This window comes from Leucoraja erinacea, chromosome 5 (genome assembly GCF_028641065.1).
Source record: "Leucoraja erinacea ecotype New England chromosome 5, Leri_hhj_1, whole genome shotgun sequence".
NCBI lineage: Eukaryota > Metazoa > Chordata > Chondrichthyes > Rajiformes > Rajidae > Leucoraja > Leucoraja erinaceus.
Window position 1 is genome coordinate 30,074,016 of NC_073381.1, and position 22,989 is coordinate 30,097,004.

The 22,989-nt window shown below is 40.9% G+C and overlaps 2 protein-coding genes across 5 annotated transcripts in view; one reads left to right on the forward strand and one right to left on the reverse strand.

The window, feature by feature from the left end:
* Window positions 1–698, forward strand: part of slc66a3 (solute carrier family 66 member 3) — a 30,973-nt gene extending 30,275 nt beyond the window's left edge. The window contains exon 8 of one of the 2 annotated variants that reach the window (XM_055635318.1): window positions 283–698. The gene's annotated coding sequence lies outside the window, so the exon portion shown is untranslated. The remainder of the gene's footprint in view (window positions 1–282) is intronic. The other variant, XM_055635319.1, reaches the window with a different exon arrangement.
* A 5,014-nt stretch (window positions 699–5,712) lies between these two features.
* Window positions 5,713–22,989, reverse strand: part of rock2a (rho-associated, coiled-coil containing protein kinase 2a) — a 150,361-nt gene continuing 133,084 nt past the window's right edge. For 2 of the 3 annotated variants that reach the window (XM_055635313.1, XM_055635316.1), the window contains 7 exons: window positions 22,072–22,142; window positions 19,672–19,760; window positions 15,795–15,873; window positions 15,391–15,658; window positions 14,843–15,059; window positions 12,282–12,384; window positions 5,713–7,342 (listed from right to left, as the gene is read on the reverse strand). In XM_055635313.1, the coding sequence (XP_055491288.1) occupies window positions 12,306–12,384; window positions 14,843–15,059; window positions 15,391–15,658; window positions 15,795–15,873; window positions 19,672–19,760; window positions 22,072–22,142 (803 nt within the window). In that variant the 3' untranslated portion in view covers window positions 5,713–7,342; window positions 12,282–12,305. The remainder of the gene's footprint in view (window positions 7,343–12,281; window positions 12,385–14,842; window positions 15,060–15,390; window positions 15,659–15,794; window positions 15,874–19,671; window positions 19,761–22,071; window positions 22,143–22,989) is intronic. The other variant, XM_055635314.1, reaches the window with a different exon arrangement.

The following is a 22,989-nucleotide window of genomic DNA, read 5'->3' on the forward strand; positions in this document are numbered from 1 at the left end:
AAATTCTAGTGAATATTAGCCCAGTCGATCCATTCTTTCAACGCAGCAAGGTAACCCGTTCCAACCATGATCTTTCATCAAGCTGAGCCAATGCAACCATCTTCCTCCATTTGTAATCTTGCTTTTAATTCTTTCCTTTTCTCTGTACATATGACCTGGTTCCAAAGGCTGCCCAGGCTGTCAGTCACCCTCTCACTTTAGCAGCCAGTGATCAGAGAACTGAGGCAAAAACACACTCTTCCAGATTTATGAAATATGGAACTCTGCCTCTTGCTCCTTCAGCTCAATTGAAAGCAGATCCAGGACTCTGAACATTACCAGTCTGGCCTGTGGCAGCTCCATTTTAAGTAACAAGAGTAATAACTACCAGGGTTTCTTTGGAAGAGATGCTGGAGCCATATCTGCAATGTGTAACTTGTTAGGGAAGGGTGATTAACAAACAGAAAACATTTCAGGAACAAGTAAGTGAATTCCATTCTTAATTGCAGATGGAAAAACAGAAGTGTTAGAAGACAAATTGGGACCAAAGCATAACAGAAAGACATTTAAAGTTATTTTACTCCGAGCCTATTTGCACTTAAAACAAAATAAATGCACAGATGATATAAGGAATAGTGCAATGATGGGAGAAGATGTACATGGTTTTACTTTTCACAAATGTTATTTTACAATGTTACATTAAAGTATAACAAAACAGGTTATAACATTTATTAATTTAGTAAAGTGGAGATTTGGTGGATAAAGGCTAAAAGATTTCTTAAGGCAGTCTCTTTATTATTTCAAATAGTTTATTTAACTACAACTCTATCTAATCTTAAAACTATATAATTTGAACTTTAATTTAAGAGAATAGGTTTTGACACTTAATTCATATTTAAAATTCTATGCTTTGCCTCTTCAAAACATTGTTTTGCTTACACTATTTTCATTTCAGTGAGGCTCTCAGAGAGTAAAGGGCCTGTCCCACGAGCATGCGACTCCGTGCGGCAAGCACGACCTAAAGGGCTTGTCAAACAAGCATGCAACTCCATGCGGCAAGCGCGACCTAACGTGGTCGCTTGAGCCGTACGGCGTCGCGGGGCCGGTCCCACTTCGATCGCCGGAGCCGTATGGAGTTGTGCGGAGCTAGTCCCGACATCGCGCGGGGCTCTGAAAAACTGACCGTGTTCAAAAATTCCGCGCGGCAACGGCCTGCCGGCCCGCAGTCGCCTCAACGCCATACATCACGCACGGACTTCGCTCGAACTTCATGTCACTCACTCGTCCTCCGTGTGGCCCCCGCTTCTGGTTTGGTCGCGCTTGCCGCATGCAGTCGTATGCTCGTTGGACAGGCCCTTTAGGTCGCGCTTGCCGCATGGATTCGCATGCTCGTGGGACAGGTCCTTTAATGGAAAGTTTATTTATGTGACATCAGTTGGGGAAAAAATCCCCAGAGAAGCAAATAAGTTATAGTTTAACATTTAATTTTACAATGTCATTTTTTGTTTCATTGACACCATTCTCATCTAACTATTTGAAGTCTGTGTTCAAGTGCTTCATTAGCACGGAAATCCAGACTGATATTCCAAGTCAACTACACTGTTGAACATGCGGTTTTTTGGAACATTCATCACCGCTTCCACTTTCTCAAGTGTATGCAAAAGATACCACAGCTAATATGTATGGTCTCATCTTGACCAATGTCTATTATTGTTATTTGTTGAAGCTTACTAAGCCCATATTGGCTGCTGCATTTCATACATAATACCATTTAAAAATAATGAAGTCACAAATACTAGGCTTGTATTGTTTTCAATATAGCCATTTAAAAAATATTTTATAGCTTTCACTTTTAATTAATTGGAGCAGTTTTTAATTTTACTGTGTATTCAAATAGTGGAAGTGAAGACAATTTTGTATAACACCTCAATAACATTTTAATTAACAGATTTAGAGATGGGGCAAATAACAACTTTTCACAGCTTTGTGCAATGATTAATATTTTTTTATTTTTTTCTATTGCTTCGCATTTGTAGTTGGCCAAATTGGATGAAAATATATATACAGTAGACTCACTTTGGGGAAAGACTTTGGATGAGTAAATAATTCAGATATCTAGGGTTTTCATTCATTTATGCCGTATGTATGCATATCCTGTATTTGCTATTTGGTTTAGGATGAGAATTGTCTATATGCTGGGTCACCAGCTTGTGATTACACAAGCAATACTTCATTTCATTTCCACAGGTGCAGCTATAGCTATATATAATATATATAGGTCAGTAATCTTGTGTAAACTACACTTACTATTTTCCCCTAATGGCATGTTAAACTGGGATTTGGGCAAACTACCCAAAGGACAACTTTTAATGTAGTTTATGTTTGGATTCCTGTAAATATTTTTACACTTTAACAGGGAGTGCAGATTTAGAAATAGTATTTGATTTGTAACAGTTTCTGACATCTGGAAAACAAATGCAATGAATGATAAATGTGGAGTTTAAATATCTGTGTTGGATCATATTGTATGGAAACTCACCCGTCCAATGTAATTTTTCATCTGACAATGCAATTTTTTACATAAATGTATAATTTTGACTAAAGCAAAACATTGTATGCATTTTTTGTTCACCAATACCATCTGCATCAATGGCTCACGCTTGCTGAACTGGTTATAGTGATAGATTTTCTCTTCCTAGATTATGCCAGCAATCGGTTTAGCTGCATATCACAATTCATTCTGCCATAATGGAAAATAAATCAGCACTGTTTGCTTGACATGGGACAAATGCAGGCAAATAGGACTTGGTCGGCATGGGAAAAGTAGGTCAAAGAGGCATCTTTTTTCACTCTGAGAGCGGCGGGTATATGGAACAACCTGCCAGAGAAACTAGTTACAACAGATACAATAACAACATTTTAAATACATTTGGACAGGTACTTGAATAAGACAGAGTTAGGGGATATGGACCAAACACTTTCAAATGATTCTCGTTTAGGCGGGGCAATCTGGGAGACATGGACAAGTTGGGCCAAAGAACCTGTTTCCGTGCTCAAGGACTCCAGTCCTCAGAATGCAATGTACCTCAGGAATGGCTGGCATGCTTTCTTCTTTCTCTACCATATAGGGTAAATATTTATTCAACGTGTCCACCATTAGCTTATTTTCATTTACATGGGCCAGGATCTGCCAGCCGTTACTAGCATCAATGTTATTACTTACTCTATGTTCATATAAGAGGGTGGCTGCATTAACAGAGTTGTCTGCTGCACTCTTGTGACCATCCACCTGCTCACTGGCCTCTCATGCACTTGTTTGTCCCTTGATGTGCCATTGGTAGAATTTCAAGGTTTTTGCAGTAATATTCCAGGGGCAGTAATCCATCCTCACACCTGGACTACTAAATGGTGGATGAGCGAGATTCTGGGAGGGAACGAGGTCCCAGGCTCCAACTGGGTCCCAGGTGGGGCGAGGCATTTAATAGTTTATGATTTTGTGACAGAGATTGGCAGAATCCAATTATCATCTAATGAACTGTGCACACCAGAGACAAACAGGGCTGAAAAGGTGAATTAAAAATGAGCATTGCTCTTTGTTCCCTTTTGAACATTGTCCACCTGTAGAATACGTAGAATATCCAGTCATAGAATATTCAAATTGGGAGCAACTCCCTGGAAGAAAAGGTGGTGATATATTAACAAGGTTCAGGAACATTTTTCCTCCTCGGATGTTACATTGCTGAACACTCACAACAGATTTTGCAACACCCTCCCCCTGTCCCGTACCCCGACCCGGCAAAGTCCTGTATTGGACAGAAGGTCCTGCCATTGTGTACTGAGGCTTTGTCATCATCTGTTACTGGGAGGCTGAGTGGTGGAGGAAATGCTAAAGTTTAAGACCTGGTAAATTAATTTACTTGATGGAAAACCCAAGAAGTTACATATTGAAAACTAAAAATATAAACTTGGTGCTCCCTGCTGTTTCCATCCGACTTTCATAATCCTATCACTTTCAGAAGTAAAGAGATTGATACTCTGAATAGACTGGAAATTAAATTTCTCTAAACTAAAGCAGTTTGCCTCCTTGGACCTCGGTATAAAGTATTACACTTGATGGAGAAGTCATCAGATGGACGTAGGACTCAGCCACGATATAATTTATGAACTGGCCATCAAGCACAGCTTCATTCTGGTTGTAGGCTACTTAATGGTTTCACCAAATGAAGAAACGTTGCCTTTCCATGCTTCTCAGAGATGTTGCCTGAACTGCTGAGTTACTTCAGCAATTTGTGTCCTTTTTTCGGTAAAGCAGCATCTGCAGTTCCTTGTGTCTCCAGGACTAAACAAGACCATCTCGTCTGGCACACCAATGAGCAGATGTGTTCCTATTGTAAATATGTATTTCCATGGAACCACACATATACACAGACTGCTAAAGTAAACAGTAATTATTACTATTAAACAAGTATTTACAAAAGGTACACAAAAATGCTGGAGAAACTCAGCGGGTTCAGCAGCATCTATGGGGCGAAGGAAATAGGCAATGTTTCGGGCCGAAACCCTTCTTCAGATTCTTAAGTATTTACCCACGTGCTGTTAATCTTTTTGCCTAAAGAGTATTAAACCTCTATGCTGAGAGTTCGGGGAGATGTACTTTGTTTCGCCCCAGAGTTGGTCGTCTACCAGGTCTACTGCAAAATGCCTGCTTGTGGAGTGTATCAAGACTTTTACATCTACCAGCTTCTTCAGTCAAAATACCCACCATCAAGACAGATCTTAGCAATCTTCACTCTCACAAGGTAGAGGCACAGTGAACCAAAGTCTATTGATGAAGCTATAATATTGTAAATAGTTTTACCAATTGTTTGTCTAGCATCAGCACCAAGCTAGTTTGTTTGTTCATTTGAAGTAAGTATTAATTGGGCAATCGCATCCTTAAGGGATTGTATATGCAGAGAATCAGTAGCAGTATTCACCAGAAGATGTATTTGGTATGTCTACACAAGAAACCCAGCACATCAACTACAATTGTATTACAAATATTTCCTTCAGAATGTTACATTTGGGTTAAATTTCCTTCTGATTTATTTTTGGAGGTTTGATGAATATAACATATAACAAAGCCTCTGGTTTAACTGGAATTGAGTATTTTCACCAATAAGTTGAAGACTTAAGATAAACACAAATAAATGTTCTCAACAGCAGGTTTAGTTTAGAGATACAGCATGAAAACAGGCCCTTCTGCCCACTGAGTCCGCACCAACCAGCGATCTCCGTACACTAACACTATCCTACACACACTAGGGACAATTTACACTTATAAAAAGCCAATTAACCTACAAACCTGTACATCTTTGGAGGGTGGGAGAAAACAGGAAATCTCGAGAAAAAAAAAACAAGCAGTCACGGGGAGAACGTACAAACTCCGTGCAGACAGCACCCGTGGTCGGGATTGAACCCGGGTCTCCGGTACTGCAAGGGCTGTAAGGCAGCAACTCTACGGCTGCGCCACTGTGCCGTGCAAACTATACACAAAAGCTAATGAACATTAAAGATGGCAAGAATAAAGATCACAAATCTGAATTAAATACATGCAAAAGGACAGGGCAATAGAAAAAGACTATAACAGGTGAGACGAAATCCTGTTAAAACAGAAAAAAAAATGCTAAAGGCATTCATGACAATATGTACATGGGGGTGGGCAAAAGCAAATAATCATGAAAAACACAAAAATTGGAAGGCTACATAATGGTTTTATTGTCAAATATGTTTTACATTATCTTTAGCATACTGTAGTTGTATAAAACATGCATTTCAAGTTGATAGCCTTTATAAATACAATGGCCAAGCCAATATAAATTATGTATTTTTGTAAGATGACATGTAAAATATCTGTGCGAGTGCCCCATTTGCAAGGCCTCAGCTTCCCAGCTATTCAGAGTCCTCATAACAAACTACTGCAACCGTACTAGAGTCTATACTACAGCTACAGTGTTAGAGAACTCCATTCAAACTTTAAAATACATCTACAGTATGACTTTAGTTAAATCATTTTAGAGTGTGAAAATCTTTATATGTACTGTGAGAATGTAGTAAAAATAACACAGATGCTCTTTTTTTTAGAAATAATGAAAATAAAACATCTAGACTGCTACACAAACCAAGGCAAATAAGGTTTCATAGCACTTAGTGACTCTAAAGGATTACGTTCCGTAAATTTTCTATTACAGTATTATCAAATGGGCCAAGAACATATCATTCCTTTTATAATTTTCAGTCTGCAATGGGTAGTAACAGTTTTACAATAACTAGTTGTTTTTTTTAAAGATTCCATACTTGAAATATTTTCTTCAATAATTTTATAGAAACATTCAAAATTGGCCAATGCAAATGCAAATGGTTACGTGTAAAAATAGTGCACTATTTTTCTTAACAATAAACTTTCATTTAATTCCCATTATAACAGTCATCAGTAAACTTCAATTTAACAAGATGGGCAAACATTTAGGAAAATGTTAAATTAAGGCGTTATTTCTGAAATGAAAATCATGGATTGCCCATCATAAAGTGTTTATTTATGACTGATAACATTCTCCAAAATTTCCTCAATCCAAAGGGCTGCAGTTTCCCCACAATCCTTTTAGATGCAGCTTCCTATAAAATGCTCATAAGCAAGTCTGTTAAACTCTATGGCTTTATACAAGTGCATAGATGCAACTGTGATAACAAAAGCTTCTTCTTTATACATACCATATGATGTATTGTGTGCCAAGACAACTGAAGGTTTCCTCTGACTAATTACTATTCTGCATAAAACTGTAAAGGTATGACTGACTTGGAAACTTCCAAAGCTCTCTTGGGCTGGTCGAACACAATTACTTCCACATGACCATTTGGTTTATTTGGTTTCGTATGTTGGTTGAACTGGTCACCACCTCTCAAATTCACCATTCTTTACAACACCCAAACTCTTGGACAGTGGTCTATTTACCCCCAACCTATGTTCCAACCAATCTAGTGTTTATTTCACTTGGTTGCCAAGTAATATCACATCCAAGAAAGCTCTGCACAGTTCAGACATAAAAAGCAGCCTGGAGGTGTCTTTTACTCAACTTCTATTGCTGTCTGGGTCTGCAGCAGACCAATACTGTACCCAGGTTAAAATTCTACTTTGCTGCAAAGTGCTGTAAACCACTGTGATACTTTTGATACATAATCATTTTAGCTCACTCTTAAAAATAAATTGCAGCATTTTGTGCACCCTTGTTTGAATGTCAGAAAGTATATTACAGTCTCTTTTTGTTTAACAATGAAACCCATTATCTTGAACCGTATGACTGCATTTCCCGAGAAGACAGGTTAGCTGAAAAAGAGAAAAGATAAATAGAATTAAAACATGCCTAAATTAGAATACCAAAAGCAATTGCTTCTGTTAACAGCTATTTGAGTTAATGTATTTTTACGTTAACTTTTGTCAAGAGGACAAAAACAGTCGATCTACTTTTGGAAGATGCATCATGCTGGTAAGATACTGCAACTCCATCAAAATGTTCCTCACTAATGTCTTGTTAAAAAGCAAATGATGCAACGTTAACTAATTTGAGGAAGGACATTCTTGCTATTGAAGGAGTGCAGCGTAGGTTCACGAGGCTAATTCCCGGGGGGCAGGACTGACATATGATGAAAGAATGGAGCGACTGGGCTTGTATTCTCTAGAATTTAGAAGGATGAGAGGGTATCTTATAGTAACATATAACATTATTAAGGGATTGGACACGCTAAATGCAGGAAACATGTTCCTGATGTTGGGGGAATCCAGAACCAGGGGCCACTGTTTAAGAATAAGGAGTAGGCCATTTAGAACTGAGAGGAGAAAAACCTTTTTCACCCAGAGAGTTGCGAATTTGTGGAATTCTCTGCCTCAGACGGCAGTGGAGGCCAATTCACTGGATGCATTCAAAAGAGTTAGATAGAGCTCTAAGGGCTAGTGGAATAAAGGGATATGGGGAGAAGGCAGGAACAGGGTACTGATTGTGAATGATCAGCCATGATCACATAGAAACACAGAAACATAGAAATTAGGTTCAGGAGTAGGCCATTCGGCCCTTCGAGCCTGCACCGCCATTCAATATGATCATGGCTGATCATCTAACTCGGTATCCCGTACCTGCCTTCTCTCCATACCCTCTGATCCCCTTAGCGACAAGGGCCACATCTAACTCCCTCTTAAATATAGCCAATGAACTGGCCTCAACTACCCTCTGTGGCAGAGAGTTCCAGAGATTCACCACTGTGTGAAAAAGGTTTTTCTCATCTCGGATTTAAAGGATTTCCCCCTTATCCTTAAGCTGTGACCCCTTGTCCTGGACTTCCCTAACATCGGGAACAATCTTCCTGCATCTAGCCTGTCCAACCCCTTAAGAATTTTGTAAGTTTCTATAAGATCCCCTCTCAATCTCCTAAATTCTAGAGAGTATAAACCAAGTCTATCCAGTCATTCTTCATAAGACAGTCCTGACATCCCAGGAATCAGTCAGAACCTTCTCTGCACTCCCTCTATGGCAATAATGTCCTTCCTCAGATTTGGAGACCAAAACTGTACGCAATACTCCAGGTGTGGTCTCACCAAGACCCTGTACAACTGCAGTAGAACCTCCCTGCTCCTATACTCAAATCCTTTTGCTATGAAAGCTAACATACCATTCGCTTTCTTCACTGCCTGCTGCACCTGCATGCCTACTTTCAAAGACTGGTGTACCATGACACCCAGGTCTCGTTGCATCTCCCCTTTTCCTAATCGGCCACCATTTAGATAATAGTCTGCTTTCCTGTTTTTGCCACCAAAATGGATAACCTCACATTTATCCCCATTATACTGCATCTGCCAAACATTTGCCCACTCACCCAGCCTATCCAAGTCACCTTGCAGTCTCCTAGCATCCTCCTCACAGCTAACACTGCCCCACAGCTTAGTGTCATCCGCAAACTTGGAGATGTTGCCTTCAATTCCCTCATCCAGATCATTAATATATATTGTAAATAGCTGGGGTCCCAGCACTGAGCCTTGCGGTCCCCACTAGTCACTGCGCGCCATTGTGAAAAGGACCCGTTTACTCCTACTCTTTGCTACTCTACCACATTGAATGGCAGTGCAGGTTCGAAAGGCCTAATGGCCTACTCGTGCACCTATTGTCTATGTATCTATGTAACATAATACGGTTGCCAGCAGACACATTTTAATACCTGCATCAGTGAAACTAAATTTACCCAATTTTCATCTTGGGGAACACAAAAACCATGATATAGCCTAAATTGTGATATAATAAGGAGCAATATAATGAGATTGTACTGTCAGCTAACATCAGCATTGATTTTGAAGCTTTATCAAAGGATAAAGCACAGTCCCCCAAATTAGCAGCATGATGCTTCTGAAAAGCTCAATGAAAAAAAATCACCTTTATTGCCTTAAACTCTGCAAATCAAGAAAATACTGAGCGTGTGCAGGGAAGACAAAAAAAGCTTGTCATTCGCATGCTTATAATAAAACACACACCTATGTGATAATGGACTATGCGGCCATAATTGAGAGCAATATTAGCTGCATTTCCAGGCAAATTACTTTTACTTGGATAGGATTTATGACCGCTTAGAAAAGCAGGGTTTATGAATTGGAGGTTTTTGCCAAACTGATTGTGAACTTTTTTTGAGGTGCTTAAGAAAAAATATGTTTGACATGCTGTATTTGAACTTTAAAGGTTTTTGCCAAGGTCCTGCATGGTAGGCTGGTCCAGAAAGTCAGGGAATACAAGGTCTAGAGTGTTTTGGCAAAATGGCTATCATTACCAAACCAAAATTGGCTTGGCGATAGGAACGAGGAGGAAGTGGTGGAGGTTTTTTTCCCCCCCCAACTAGAAGACTGTAACCAGTTGGGCACAGAAGGCATTGGTACAGGGCTGCTTATCATAAATATAAATAACTTGGAGAACAACGTCTGCGGCTGATAAGAAAGATTGCTGATGACGCATTCTGGTGGAGTTGTAGCTAGTGAGGATGGCTGCCCGAGGGCATAGGCTCAGATTATTGTCATATATACCCATGGGTGCAAAGAGATTCCTTGTTCACTTGAAACAGAGTGAACAGTATATGGTTAAGAAAGAACTGCAGATGCTGGAAAAATTGAAGGTGGACAAAAATGCTGGAGAAACCCAGCTGGTGAGGCAGCATCTATGGAACGAAGGAATAGGTGACGTTTCGGGTCGAGACCCTTCTTCAGGCTGATGTGGAGGGGCGGGAAGAAGAAAGGAAGAGGCGGAGACAGTACGCTGTGGGAGAGCTGGGAAGGGGAGGGGAAGGAGGGAGAAAGCAAGGACTACCTGAAATTGGAGAAATCAATGTTCATACCGCTGGGGTGTAAACTGCCCAAGCGAAATATGAGGTGCTGCTCCTCCAATTTGCGGTGGGACTCACTTTGGCCATGGAGGAGGGCCAGGAGAGAAAGGTCTGATTCGGAATGGGAGGGGGAGTTGAAGTGCTGGGCCACCGGGAGATCAGGTAAGTTAGTGCAAACCGAGCGGAGGTGTTGGGCGAAGCGATCGCCAAGCCTAACAGTATATGGTAATGACAGATATATAACAATAAATACGATAACAAATGCAAAACAACAGATTGGTGCAAAGATGTGTAATCTTTGCATGTAGTGCAAAAAGAAATACTAAAGTGCAAAAATTGAATCAGCAAATGAGGTGGAGCTACGAGTACATTGCAGTACCTCTGGGAAAGGGGCGTGAAAAGGGTGATCTGTTCAGGAGTCTGATATCAAGCTGTTCATCAAGGTTTGAGGAACCTATTCATCTAAGGCTTTGGTTCGCATAGATCCTAATTGTCATTGTCACACGGCAGTCATCAACGTGTTTCCCGATGACATTGGTGACAAATGAGATATACTCATTCAGACACGAAGGAGCTTCAGATGCTGGTTTACAACAAAGACAAATTGTTAGAATAACTCAGCAGCAGATTCTCCAGAGATGTTGCCTAACCCTCTGATTTACTCCAACAGTGTCTACTCATTCAGACTGCATGGAGGCTTTGAACATGTTCCAGTCCACCGAGTCAACCCTCAACCTCCTCGAACTGTGCTGTATTAAACTTTGTTGATGCCTCACACTTCAATCTTTGCCTGTAGGCCAGCAGGAACAGCACTGACAAATGATCAAACCGGCTGAAATAAGGGTGCGGAATGAAGCAACAGGCTTGCTCAATGGTCGAGTAAACATCCTGCATGGGGAAAGGAAACATGCTGACAGTGTTGGGAGCATGTTCCTGTACCTCGTTTGATTGAAGTCAATGACAATGATGAATAAGAACATCATTGTTATTGTCCCAAGGGAGTTGATCAGTCGGTATAATTCATCCAGTATATGGTAATTGGCTTGGGGTGGAATGTAGATCACTGATAAAATGATAAAGGAGAATTCCCTTGATAGATAGAAGGGACAGCATTTTATAATCGGATATTCCAGGTTAGTGAGCTGAGACCGTCAAATAAGTGTTCCACGATATATTGATCATATTGACTTTTCCCTTTGTGCAAGGTTTCAGTACTGTCCATGCGATAAATACGATAGAAATAAAACAGGCAGTAGATTCGGTGGAACAGATGGAAATTAATCCAGGCAAGTATAAAATGATGCATCATGGGGCAGCTTATATTGGCCAGACATGTACAGTAAACAGCAGGCATATTGGGGTGCAAGTTCAGAGGTCCCTGTAAATGATAACACAAATTCACTACAAAAGGTGCTAAAGCTTGCTTGCCTCTATAGGCAGGGATATTAAGCTTTAAAGGTAAGAGAGTAAAATTTAAAAGAGATGTAAGGGTCCATTTTTTTTACACAAAGGGTGGTGAGTGCCTGGAACGCACTGCCAGGGATGGTTGTTGAGGCAGATACGATGAGACTTTTGGAAAAGCACATTGATATTGAGGGAATAGGGATATGAATTACGTGCAGACAAATAAGAGTTGGTCTTGGCATTGAATTCAGCAAAGACAATGTGGGCCTATGGGCCTATTCGTGCGCAGGACTGTTTCATGTTTTCCGTTCTATAATTTACAAAATCTATTGGCTTAAAGTATTGAACTCACCAGCCTACTTGTAAATAAAAAAAGCAACAAATTCAGACTGCATTGATGGAGAAAGAACAAAGCTCACTTTCTTTCAATTAATAGAGCACACGCCAAACCATGCTTCACTGAAAATACACTGCAAGACCTCAAACCCAATGCTTTTCAGATAGTTTACCCCATTCAGGTTAAAATAACTTCTTCAAAAATCAAAAACATCATCATCATCATCATCATCATCAAATGGCCAGTCCCAGTCTTTCAAGGCCATGTCAAGCAATCTGCAACAGTTCAGGGAAATGCACATCAATTCAGTGTCCACACTTTGCAGAAAATAATACTTTTCCTTCCTGTTGCACACTCCACTGTCTAGAGTTTCAAACAGAAAACTGTATTTGGCAGGATACTGGAAGGCTGCTCAGCCTTGTAACCGAGTCTCGGCCGTACAGTGGCAGAAATAAAAAGCAATAGATCAAATGCAGAGGATAGCACGTGGTCAGTTACTTCCACCACTACAATTATTCAATCACATAGAAAAGTTGATTAAAATGCATAATTTTATTAACTGTATGAAAACAAGGCTGATGTTGTTTCTTTAGTTACAATTGTATAGTCTAATTTCAGTTTACTTGCAGATAAAGAAATTCATGCAAACATGCAGGACAAATGGTTAAGAGAAAATTGGTAAATTAATATTGATTCCATGCTAAGCAAAATGAAAGTGAGTCTCTAAAACTTACTGATGCTATTAAAATATGTCAATGTAGGATGATTCGAAGAACAGGGCCAGAGTCAGAGCTATAAGAATAGCAACAAAGATGGAAATCGAGGCAAATATTTGCATGTTACAAATGTAACAAAATAAGCGAAAGTGAATATTAAACTTGTTAAGGTTATGGAGAAATTATCACATGATCAAGAAGCATAATAAGGTACTAGTTTCAATCGTTGGGCGGTAAGAATTTTGCTGATCTCAATCGATCCTTATTAGAAGCAGTATGGATGATTTCACACCGAGCTGGATTAACTCAGTTAAAGCTATTATTCCTTATTGCTACACAACAAACGGAGCATTATCAAATGGGACTGTGGTGCATTTTGATACCAATTTTTTGATTTATACTTAATCCCCAGCAAAATAATGCTCAGACTGTCAGTTCTTAATGAGTAATCAATAGAGTATAAGAATAAAAAGACTGCTTGGTGTTTAAATTGAGAAAAAAATAAAGAAAACCCAGGTATTTGGGCAACAAATAGAGATTAATGCAACAGTAGTTATTATATAAAATAAAAATGTAAAAGAGTACATTTTAAAAACAGTTATCTTCCCCACTCTTTAAGAGCCACCGCAAGTATTGAACTATTTTCCAACCAAGGAAATACAAATGGTCCTCTTCAATTGAGAAATTAAGAAGTGTGGAGCCACGTACAGTTCTTGTAAACACATTACTGGGAAATACAGACAATGGAACCACAGTTTAAAGGAGGCCGTGATTTGCAGAGTGCCTTTTGATCAGAAATATTAAGAGTTTGAACTTTCTCGTCACATAAACCTCCCATGCTCCTTTCCCACCCTTACTAGGTGCAGCTATGTTCTCTCTTCTTTTTTCACCTTTTCCATTCGCTCGCTTGCACTCTCCTCTCACAACTGTTATTTAGATTAATCACATTCCTCCACATGTCCATCATTCACACACCGACCCACCTGGGTTTCCTATCCCTTGACCTAACTTGTACATCCTCGCCCCCACCTGATTCCATCCGCCAGTTATCCCTCCCTCTCTGGTTCCACTTCCAACCTTCCAACGTCTATCTCAACCTTCCCCCTCCTCTCCCTAGCTTCATCTGCCTATTTAGTTTCTCAACTGTTTCCACCTATCAACTACTAGCTTCTGCCTCTCCCTCCCCTACCTACATCCTTCAGCACATCCTCTCCCACCTCACCTGGTTCCATCTGTCATCTACCAGCCACCTTTTTCACCTCTCCTTCTCATCCCTTCATGTTGGCCACTTTCCCTCTGCACTCAGTACTGCTGTAGGATCTCCAACCAAAATATCAGCCGTCTCTGTTGATGCTGCTTGATCTAGTGTGCTCCACCAGCAACTTGTTTATTCCCTTATAATTTGTGCTGTTCACGATTTATATCAGTAATATGGATGAGAGAATCAAATGTAATATATTCAATGAAGCAGCAGTGTCATTTGAGAGAAAATATACGTAGGCTTCAGGGATGCAAAGTGAATCGGTACAAACATGGTAAATGTGGAAATCCACTTTGGTGCAATAAAATAGAATAACAATTTTATTGTTAAATGATGAGAGATTAAACGTGTCAGGCTGTTCAAAGGAGCCTGGATATCTTAATACAAAACATTTTTTAAGGTAGTGTGCAGGTGTAGTAGGCGATCAGCAAGGCAGATGGTGCATTCTCCTCTATAGCAAGAGGATAGGGTGTAAGAGTAATGAAAATATAGAGGACCCTGGTGGAATTGTATCTAGGATATTAATGAAGTTATTGAATTCAGCTACGCAAGTTGCCATGTTGAGATGTGAACTCTGAAGTTTGGGTATCTACAGCATTTATCTAAAACTAAAACTAAAATTTAAATTGTAAAGAGAATCTGCAGAGTGAGACACATTTGGGGAACACGGATTGTCTTCTGAGCATAAATGTCAGGGATGAATTAACTTTATGGAACTATGTCAAAAATCGCAAAATTAACACATCCTTAACTTACCTGGGTTTGGCTGCAGGAAGCTGTCGGCTTGGCCTTCTCATGGACTGGTTAGGTGGAACACGCATTGAGGACCGAGGTGAGGATCTATGGAAGTTGGGATCATGTGCAGGAGGTTTCTTTGGAATCTTTTTCACCAGTCGACTCACCCATTTCTGTTGATCCTCTGTTGAATTAGCTAATAACAGCAGGTCTTTTGCAGATGAAACATCAAAATTTACTGCAAAAGATAAATATAGCTTAATGATTTTCGACTAAAGACAAATATAATTGTTGAATTTGCCACAGTAAACCGTTAAACCGTTCAAAGACGAAAGCATACGGAAGAAGAAATCAAAGGCCACAATCCCGTGACCAAAAGTAAAAAGAGTTTCAAGTTATCCTTTCACTTTCTCCGTCTTTTTTAAAACGACTATGAAATTCCAGGTAATTCCTGTTTCCAAAACATCTTTGCAGGGCGACCTTTGAATTTCAAATTGTAAGCGAACTTGTAGTATATGTTTATGCTGCAATTGATACAATACAAAATGAAGATATATTTTGAATCTTACCTTTACAGGGCGCTATAAGATCCTCTTTTTTATCCATGTGATCTTTGTGGCATTTAATATGGCATCGGCGACACTCCAGAGCTGGTGGGGGTTTAAACATTTGCCACAATGGCTTTGGACAAGCCTCACAGTTAGTTGGGAAATGATAGAGGGTCGGTATAAATTCATGTCCTTTGTGAGGAATGTAGCTTGACTTTTCTCCCAAGGCAGGAGGCTCCACAAGAAACTCTTGTTCCTTCCTACTTTCCCCCTCATTAGCATAAAGGATCTAAGGATTATGCAACAGATATTTTAGTGCTAGTCAGTTATTACATTTAAAGTATTGTAATCATGATCATTTTCAAGATTAATATCCTTTCATTGTGCTTTAAATGGAGATATAATAGAGACGGAGATGCACTTACTTGAAATATTCTGGGAATCTCTTTGGCATCTGCTCTATATACATCACCCTGTGTAACCTGCCGAACATGGAAAAGTTTGCTGTGGAGAAAATAGCAAAATTAAAAATAATACACAACATTTCAGGTTTCTCTGGAACCAGCTTCTTACAATTTAAAAACCTACCTATTTAAAGACAAAAGAAAGTGAAAGTCACTTAAATCTGTATCAGACAAATGCCCCTTTAAAAAAATCTCCTTCAACCTTTGTCCTATCCCGAATTGATTTGGAGGAACTTGACCCAAAACGTCACCAATTCCTTCGCTCCATAGATGCTGCCTCATCCGCTGAGTTTCTCCAGCATTTTTGTCCACCTTGGATTCTTTTCTCCGTAGTTTTGGATGGTGAAGGGAGTTTATAAAATGATATGCGGGATAAACAGGGAAGAGAGGGTGGAAATGTCCAATACTTGAGCATGGTTTTAAGGTGAGGAGTAAATTTAAACAAGATTTGAGGGACGGTTTTTGATGCAGAATGATCAATGTCTGCAATGACTGAACTGACTAAATAACCCAAGTGTACTCTGAATTTATCATTTTCACAATTAGGATAAGGAAAAGTAATGACAGATTTTAAGCGACCACTAAACAACAACATTTTATAGCAAAGAAGATTGTATCCATTCCCTCTGTACTTGAGTAAATGGTGTACAAAGTAAACCACCATAAATTCAAGAAAACACTACAATTTCCAATACTAAATTGGCAGCAAGAGCCATTTTAGGTATGAAATGGCTGAGAAGCCCAATAGAAAGCTTATACAGCGCGTTCAGAAAGCATTCAGACCTTCACTTTTTCCACATTTTGTTTACGTTACAGCCTTATTCTAAAATGGATTAAATTCTTTATTTTTTTAAAATAAAAAAGCGAAAACAGGTGTTTAGAAATTTTTGCACATTGATTAAAACGAAATAACTGAAATATCACATTTACATAAGTATTCAGACCCTTTACTCAGTAGTTTGTTGAGGCAACTTTGGCAGTGATTACAGCCTCAAGTCTTCTTGGGTATGACGCTACAAGCTTGGCACACCTGTATTTGGGTAATTTCTTCCATTCTTCTCTGCAGATCCTCTCAAGCTATGTCAGTTTGGATGGGGAGCGTCGATGCACAGCTTTTTACAGGCCCTCCAGAGATGTTCGATCGGGTTCAAGTCTGGACTCTGGCTGGGCCACTCAAGGACATTCACAGACTTGTCACGAAGCCACTCCTGCATTGTCTTGGCTGTGTGCTTAGGGTCGTTGTCCTGTTGGAAGATGAACCTCCGCCCCAGTCTGAGGTCCAGAATGCTCTGGAGCAGATTTTCATCGAGGATCTTTCTGAACTCTTTCATCTTTCCCTCAATCCTGACTAGTTTCCCAGTTCCTGCTGCTGAAAAACATCCCCACAGCATGATGCTGCCACCACCATGCTTCACCGTAGGTATGGTATTGGCCAGATGATGAGCGGTGCCTGGTTTCCTCCAGACGTGACGCTTGGCATTCAGGCTAAAGAGTTCAATCTTAGTTTCATCAGGCCAGAGAATCTTGTTTCTCAAGGTCTGAGAGTCTTTTAGGTGCCTTTTGGCAAACTCCAAGCGGGCTGTTGTGTGCCTTTTACTGAGGAGTGGCTTCCTTCTGGCCACTCTACCATTAAAGACCTGATTGGTGGAGTGCTGCAGATGTTGCTGTCCTTCTGGAAGGTTCTCCCATCTCCATAAAGGAACGCTGGAGCTCTGTCAGTGACCATCGGGTTCTTGGTCACCTCCCTGACCAAGGCCCTTCTCAGCCGATTACTCAGTTTGGCCGGGCGGCCAGCTCTATGAAGAGTCCTGATGGTTCCAAAGTTCTTCCATTGAGCTCTTCGGGACCTGCAATGCTCAGAAATTGTTTGATACCCTTCCCCAGATCTGTGTCTCGACACAATCCTGTCTCGGAGGTCTACGGCCAATTCCTTTATCTTCATTGATTGATTGATTCTTTTAATGACCACACAGCCAGGCTGGTGGAATTTGTTATGCCAATGCAGCACATAAAAAAAAGAATACAAACATGACAATACTAAAGAACTTTAACATGAAAACATCCCCCCACAATGGTTCCCATTATGAGGGAAGGCACAAAGTCCAGTCCCCGACCCCAGTTCCCCCATAGTCGGGCCAATTGAGGCCTCCACAGTTGCCTCTACGGAGGCCCGATGTTCCAGGCCGTTCTTGCCGGGTGATGTTGTTCCGGCGTCGGGAGAGTCCTCTCAGCGGCATGGGAACTCTGGAAACGGCCGCCTCCTTACTCGAGACCGTGGCTTCCGGAGCCGACAAGGCCGCGCCAAATGGAGCTCAACTGGCAATCTCATCAAGAGATTCCAGGCTCCCGATGGAAAGTTCAGCGCCGCCGCCCGCAGCCGCTCCACAGACCCGCAGCTCCGCAACGGACCCAGCTCACCGCAGTTCCAGCTCAGCGACCCAGGCAAGGCACCGCCCGCCCCGCAATGGCGCTCCAGCGCTGCACCGCCGTCCTCAGACCCGCAGCTCCGCCGTGCCGATGCCGGAGCCAATGCCGCCGCCGCCGAGGTTCTGGGCGGTCCCCTCAGGAAACGCCGCTCCAGGCCCGCTGTTAGGCCGCGAGGACGGGTCGAGAGTGCAGCCCGGAGAAAAGCTGCATCTCCGACCAGGTAGGGACCCGGAAAATTAGTTTCCCCCTCCCCCCCCCCCCCCACACATAAAAAAAGCAAGAACTCCTAAAACAAAACACTAAACTAACTAAAAATAAGGAAAAAATATGAAAGGACAGGACAGCTGCTGGCTGGGCAACCGTACACAAGGCAGCGCCCCCTTAAGGCTTGGTTTTTACTCTGACATGCACTGTCAACTGTGGGGCCATTATATAGACAGGTGTGTGTCTTTCCAAGTCATGTAAAATCAATTTAATTTACAACTGGTGGACTCCAATCAAGTTGTAGAAACATCTCAAGGATAATCTATGGAAAGGGTCTGAATACTTGCATAAATATGATATTTCAGTTATCCCTTTTTAATTACTTTAATTACGTGGGGCGGTGGTGTTCGGTGCAACAGTGAATTGAGGAGGTTGTGAAGTCTGTTCCCAGCTAGTTCTCCATGCTCCTAGTGTGTTGAAACCGGAGCTTAGAGGGTCGCTGCGTGACGGGAGAAGGGGCAGCAAGATGACAGGCGTTGAGGTCCCAGTTGCTGTGTTATATAGTTGGTGTTCGTGTAGCTGTTTGCACAAACTCTACCCAGGTAATCATAGAACATTGAACAGAACAGCACAGGAACAGGCCCTTTGGCCCATGTTGTCTATGTTGAACATGATGCCAAATTAAACAACTCCTGTCTGCCCACACAGGATCCATGTCCAGCCATCTATGCACATTCATGCACCTATCCAAAAGCCTCTTTAATGCCACTATTGCATTTGCTTCCACCGCCTCCCCTGGCAGCATATTGCAGACAGTTATCATTCTGCGTCAAAAATCTTCCCGCAAATCTCCTTTAAATTTACCTCCTCACCTTAAAACCATGCTCTCAAGTAATCGAAATTTCCAACCTGTCTTCCCTATTTATGCCACTATCATTTTATAAACTGCCTTTACCATCCAAAGCTCCAGAGAAAACAATCCAAGTTTATCTAACCTCTCCTTGTATTCCAGTAAATCCTTTTTGCACCATCTCCAAACCCACCATATCCTTCCCTTAATGGGTGACCAGAACGTCAAACAATACTCCCTTTGTGATCACCGACTACCAAGCATAATGTGGATTCACCTCACATGTCGAAGCCTTCTTTAATGCATCATTTACTCCCTTCATATTAAAACTTTGAATGAATAAAATTAGCTACTTACTCAATATCCAACACCATAGAAGGATTAGAAAACTCTTTGTCCTGCTCACTGTCATAAAATAGGATCTTCTTACTGCTCACAATTACATACTGTAAATAAAATAATAGTCATGTAGATAAATCCTGAATGGAACACTGAAAGTTTGTAATATTAAAAATGTAAACCTATAAATTATCTAAGCCATATTTTTATTGAAGCACAACAACTTGTATTTATAAAATAGCTTTTTCGTAGCAAAGACTGTCAATGGATATGATTCTTAAACAGACAGATGGCAACATTTATAACCAGTGAAGAAAGCGAATGGTATGTTAGCATTCATAGCAAAAGGATTTGAGTATATGAGCAGGGAGGTTCTACTGCAGTTGTACAGGGTATTGGTGAGACCACACCTGGAGTATTGTGTACAGTTTTGGTCTCCAAATCTGAGGAAAGCCATTCTTGCCATAGAGGGAGTACAGAGAAAGTTCACCAGACTGATTCCTGGGATGTGAGGACTTTCATATGAAGAAAGACCGAATAGACTTGGCTTGTACTCGCTAGAATTTAGAAGATTGAGGGGGGATCTTATAGAAACGTACAAAATTCTTAAGGGGTTGGACAGGCTAGATGCAGGAAGATTGTTCCCGATGTTGGGGAAGTCCAGGACAAGGGGTCACAGTTTAAGGGATAAAGGGACCGAGATGAGAAAAACATTTTTCACACAGAGATTGGTGAATCTCTGGAACTCTCTGCCACAGAAGGTAGTTGAGGCCAGTTCATTGGTTATATTTAAGAGGGAGTTAGATGTGGCCCTTGTGGCTAAAGGGATCAGGGGGTATGGGGAGAAGGCAAGTACAGGATACTGAGTTGGATGATCAGCCATGATCATATTGAATGGCGGTGCAGGCTCGAAGGGCCAAATGGCCTACTCCTGCACCTATTTTCTATGTTTCTATAAGGAGGGCGGCTGGTCAAAAATAATAATAAATTGCCAAAGAGGATATTGTCATTTTAAAGCCAATTCAGGTGGATAAATTCCCAGAGTCTGATCAAATGGATCTTCAGTTGTGGAGGCCTTTGCAGAGGTAACTGCATAATCCTCAGCCACAGGTAGAGTCTGGAAGACTGGAGGGTGGTTAATGTTGTACCCTTATTCAAGAAGGTCAGGAAGGACAAGCCAGGGAACTAAAGGCAAGTGAACCTGATGCCAGTGGTGGGTAAGTTGTTGGAGGGGATTCTTACGAATAACAGCAGCAGGCAGTAAAGAAAGCGAATGGTATGTTGGCTTTCATAGTATAGGAGCAGGGAGGTTCTACTGCAGTTGTACAGGGTCTTGGTGAGACCACACCTGGAGTATTGTGTACAGTTTTGGTCTCCAAATCTGAGGAAGGACATTATTGCCATAGAGGGAGTGCAGAGACGGTTCACCAGGCTGATTCCTGGGATGTCAGGGCTGACTTATGAAGAAAGACTGGATAGACTTGGTTATACTCTCTAGAATTTAGGAGATTGAGAGGGGATCTTATAGAAACTTACAAAATTCTTAAGGGGTTGAACAGGCTAGATGCAGGAAGATTGTTCCCGATGTTGGGGAAGTCCAGGACAAGGGGTCACAGCTTAAGGATACGGGGGAAATCCTTTAAAACCGAGATGAGAAAAACTTTTTTCACACAGAGAGTGGCAAATCTCTGGAACTCTCTGCCACAGAGGGTAGTTGAGGCCAGTTCATTGGCTATATTTAAGAGGGAGTTAGATGTGGCCCTTGTGGCTAAAGGGATCAGGGGGTATGGAGAGAAGGCAGGTACGGGATACTGAGTTGGATGATCAGCCATGATCATATTGAATGGCGGTGCAGGCTCGAAGGGCCGAATGGCCTACTCCTACACCTAATTTCTATGTTTCTAACATCTACGAGCATGTGGATAGGGAGGGATTAGGGATGGTCAGCAAGTCTCACAAATCTGATAAGAGGTTTTTGGAGAGGTCACCAAGAGGATTGATGGACGCAGGGCAGTGGCAATTGTCTGTAGTAATTTAGCGAGGACTTTTGGCAACCGTATTTGTACACTTTGTCTTTCACAACAAATGCGATTAACCAAATTGGCTGGTTATTCTTTACAAAGTAAACTTACTGCAAAAATATTTCCATAGAGATTAAAAATAAGTTTTACTATTCCTGTTCAAGTCAAAACTTCCAAATAATATTTAGCAATCAGGTACCAAGATTATTTATCAAAGCTATAAGCAGGTATAGTATCCTCCCGTGTTGCAAACCACAAAAGATTCTGTTACATGTACACTGCCACAATTTAAGAGATCTCTTTGTACGTAACACCCAATTAACATTCGAATAATATTTTAAATCAAGCTAAGGGCCAGCGTGCTGGGTAATTATTAATAGGGAACTTCTTTGCTCACCTGTTTCCTCCACAAAAACTTTTTTGTGTTATTTCTCATAGGCAAGGAAAGCCAGCCTTCGAGTCTAGATTCTAAAAAAAAAGAAAAGCAATTAAAACATTAACAGTTGACCAGAAATTCTGGGGATCAAAATGGGTGCCATCAGTAACTCTTACTCATATTTCTTTGGAGACAGGAGGCCAGTCAACTCAGTGAGTAAATGCCAGGTCTCAGAACACAAGCAACACTCCCCTCGTCACACAATTACCTCTCTACAAACATGCCCTCTCTCGCAGATTCTCCTTCCTGTATCTCATGTTGAAGTTATTTACTGCATGTCCTTGGAATGTGGGAGAAAGTTAAGACTTTCAAGGAAACCCCCACTCAGGGTAAATATGCAAGTTGCACACAATCAGCATTGAAAGTATTCAACCTGGCTGCCTGGAGCATTTTCAACAATAGATTTGTATATTCTGAAAATGTCAGATTTTACTTTGAATTTGGAAGACAGCAGTGGAAAATATCTGCCAGAGTGAATGTCAGTCTCAAACTAAAGTTTGATACCTACAACCGATGGTATTAGAAGAGACTGGGAACAAGAACTAGCTATAAAAATTTCAAAAGAGAGCTGGGATAAACACTTACTATATGTGCATAAATGCTCGATCGACGTACGACATACTCTAATTCAATTCAAAACATTAGACTATATTATTCAAAAACGAAAATAAATAAACTTTTCCCCAATGTCTCACCCACTTGTGATAAATGTCAGTCACAAGAAAATCCAAAAATTCTGGAACAAACTATTTGAAATCTTCACAAAATTAATTAAAATAAAACTTGTACCAAAAGCAGAATGGATCATTTTTGGAATATCGGAAGGTAACCCCGAACTAAACGTGTTTCAAAAGAACTTACTTAATTACGGGCTAATAA